Source organism: Amblyraja radiata, unplaced genomic scaffold (assembly GCF_010909765.2).
Source record: "Amblyraja radiata isolate CabotCenter1 unplaced genomic scaffold, sAmbRad1.1.pri scaffold_1059_ctg1, whole genome shotgun sequence".
Classification (NCBI taxonomy): Eukaryota; Metazoa; Chordata; class Chondrichthyes; order Rajiformes; family Rajidae; genus Amblyraja; species Amblyraja radiata.
In genome coordinates, this window is record NW_022630241.1 from 1 (window position 1) to 2,500 (window position 2,500).

The 2,500-nt window shown below is 63.7% G+C and overlaps 1 protein-coding gene across 1 annotated transcript in view; it reads left to right on the forward strand.

The window, feature by feature from the left end:
* Positions 1–671: 671 nt before the first annotated feature.
* Positions 672–2,500, forward strand: part of LOC116969719 (putative uncharacterized protein DDB_G0290521) — a gene marked incomplete at its 5' end in the record, with an annotated part of 2,283 nt that continues 454 nt past the window's right edge. The window contains 2 exons of the mRNA XM_033016501.1: positions 672–801; positions 2,282–2,425. Of these exons, the coding sequence (XP_032872392.1) occupies positions 672–801; positions 2,282–2,425 (274 nt within the window). The remainder of the gene's footprint in view (positions 802–2,281; positions 2,426–2,500) is intronic.

Consider the following 2,500-nt stretch of genomic DNA (forward strand, 5'->3'; position numbering starts at 1 on the left):
ACCCGAACCCGAAACCTAACCCGAACCCGAACCCAACCCTAACCCGAACCCGAACCCTAACCCGACCCCGAACCCGAACCCGAAACCCGAACCCGAACCCGAACCCGAACCCTACCCGAACCCGAACCAACCCGAACCCGAACCCTAACCCGAACCGAACCCGAACCCGAACCCGAACCCGAACCCGAACCCGAACCGAACCCGAACCCGAACCCGAACCCGAACCCGAACCCGAACCCGAACCCGAACCCGAACCCGAACCCAACCCGAACCCGAACCCAACCCGAACCCGAACCCGAACCCGACCCGAACCCGAACCCGAACCCGAACCCGAACCCGAACCCGAACCCGAACCCGAAACCCGAACCCGAACCCGAACCCGAACCCGAACCCGAACCCGAACCCGAAACCCGAACCCGAACCCGAACCCGAACCGAACCCGAAACCCGAACCCGAACCCGAACCCGAACCCGAACCCGAACCGAACCCGAACCCAACCCGAACCCGAACCCAACCCGAACCCGAACCCGAACCCGAACCCGAACCCGAACCCGAACCCGAACCCGAACCCGAACCCGAACCCGAACCCGGACCCAACCCGAACCCGAACCCTAACCCTAACCCGAACCCGAACCCGAACCCTAACCCGAACCCGAACCCTAACCCGAACCCGAACCCGAACCCTAACCCGAACCCGAACCCGAACCCGAACCCGAACCCGAACCCGAACCCGAACCCGAACCCGAACCCGAACCCGAAACCGAACCCGAACCCGAACCCCGAACCCGAAACCGAACCCGAACCCGAACCCGAACCCGAACCTAACCCGAACCCGAACCCGAAACCGAACCCGAACCCGAACCCGAACCCGAACCCGAACCCGAACCCTAACCCGAACCCGAACCCGAACCCGAACCCTAACCCGAACCCTAACCCGAACCCGAACCCGAACCCGAACCCGAACCCTAACCCGAACCCGAACCCGAACCCGAACCCGAACCCGAACCCGAACCCGAACCCTAACCGAACCCCGACCCGAACCCGAACCCGAACCCGACCCGAACCCGAACCGAACCCGAACCCGAACCCGAACCTACCTAACCCTAACCCGAACCCTAACCCGAACCCGAACCCTAACCCAACCCGAACCCTAACCCGACCCGAACCCGAACCCGAACCCGAACCCGACCCTAACCCGAACCCGAACCCGAACCCGAACCCGAACCCTAACCCGAACCCGAACCCGAACCCGAACCCGAACCCGAACCCGAACCCGAACCCGAACCCGAACCCGAACCCGAACCCGAACCCGAACCCGAACCCGAACCCGAACCCCGAACCCGAAACCCTAACCCGAACCCGAACCCGAACCCGAACCCGAACCCGAACCCGAACCCGAACCCGAACCCGAACCCGAACCCGAACCGGAACCCGAACCCGAACCCGAACCCGAACCCGAACCCGAACCCGACCCCGAACCCGAACCCAACACGAACCCGAACCCGAACCCGACCCGAACCCCCGAACCCGAAACCCGACCACCCGAACCCGAACCCGAACCCGAACCCGAACCCGAACCCTAACCCGAACCCGAACCCGAACCCGAACCCGAACCCAACCCGAACCCGAACCCGAACCCGAACCCGAACCCGAACCCGACCCGAACCCGAACCCGAACCCGAACCCGAACCCGAACCCGAACCCTAACCCGAACCCGAACCCGAACCCGAACCCGAACCCGAACCCGAACCCGAACCCGAACCCGAACCCGAACCCGAACCCGAACCCGAACCCGAACCCGAACCCTAACCCGAACCCGAACCCGAACCCGAACCCTAACCCGAACCCTAACCCGAACCCGAACCCTAACCCTAACCCGAACCCGAACCCGAACCCTAACCCGAACCCGAACCCGAACCCGAACCCGAACCCGAACCCGAACCCGAACCCGAACCCGAACCCGAACCCGAACCCGAACCCGAACCCGACCCGAACCCGACCCTAACCCGAACCCGAACCCGAACCCGAACCCGAACCCGAACCTACCTAATCCCTAACCCGAACCCTAACCCGAACCCTAACCATACCGCTAACCCGAACCCTAACCCTAAACCTAACATAACCCGCACCCGTAAACCCAACCCAACCCTAACCTAACGAAACCCTAACCCTAACCTACCGAACCGAACCCGCACGGCGCACCCGAACCCGAACCCGAACCAGAACCCGAACACGAACCCGAAACGAACCAGAACGACACCCGATACTCGAACCCAACCAGAACCCGAACCCCGAACCCGAACCCGAACCCGAACCCTGAACCCGAAACCAGAACCCGAACACAAACCGAACCCGAACCCGAACCCGAAACCGAACCCGAACTCGAAACCGAACCCGACCCGAACCAGAACTCCGAACCGAACCCGCAACCCGATACCTCGAAACCGAACCCGAACCCGAACCCACCCGAACCCGAACCCGAACACCGAACCCGAACCCG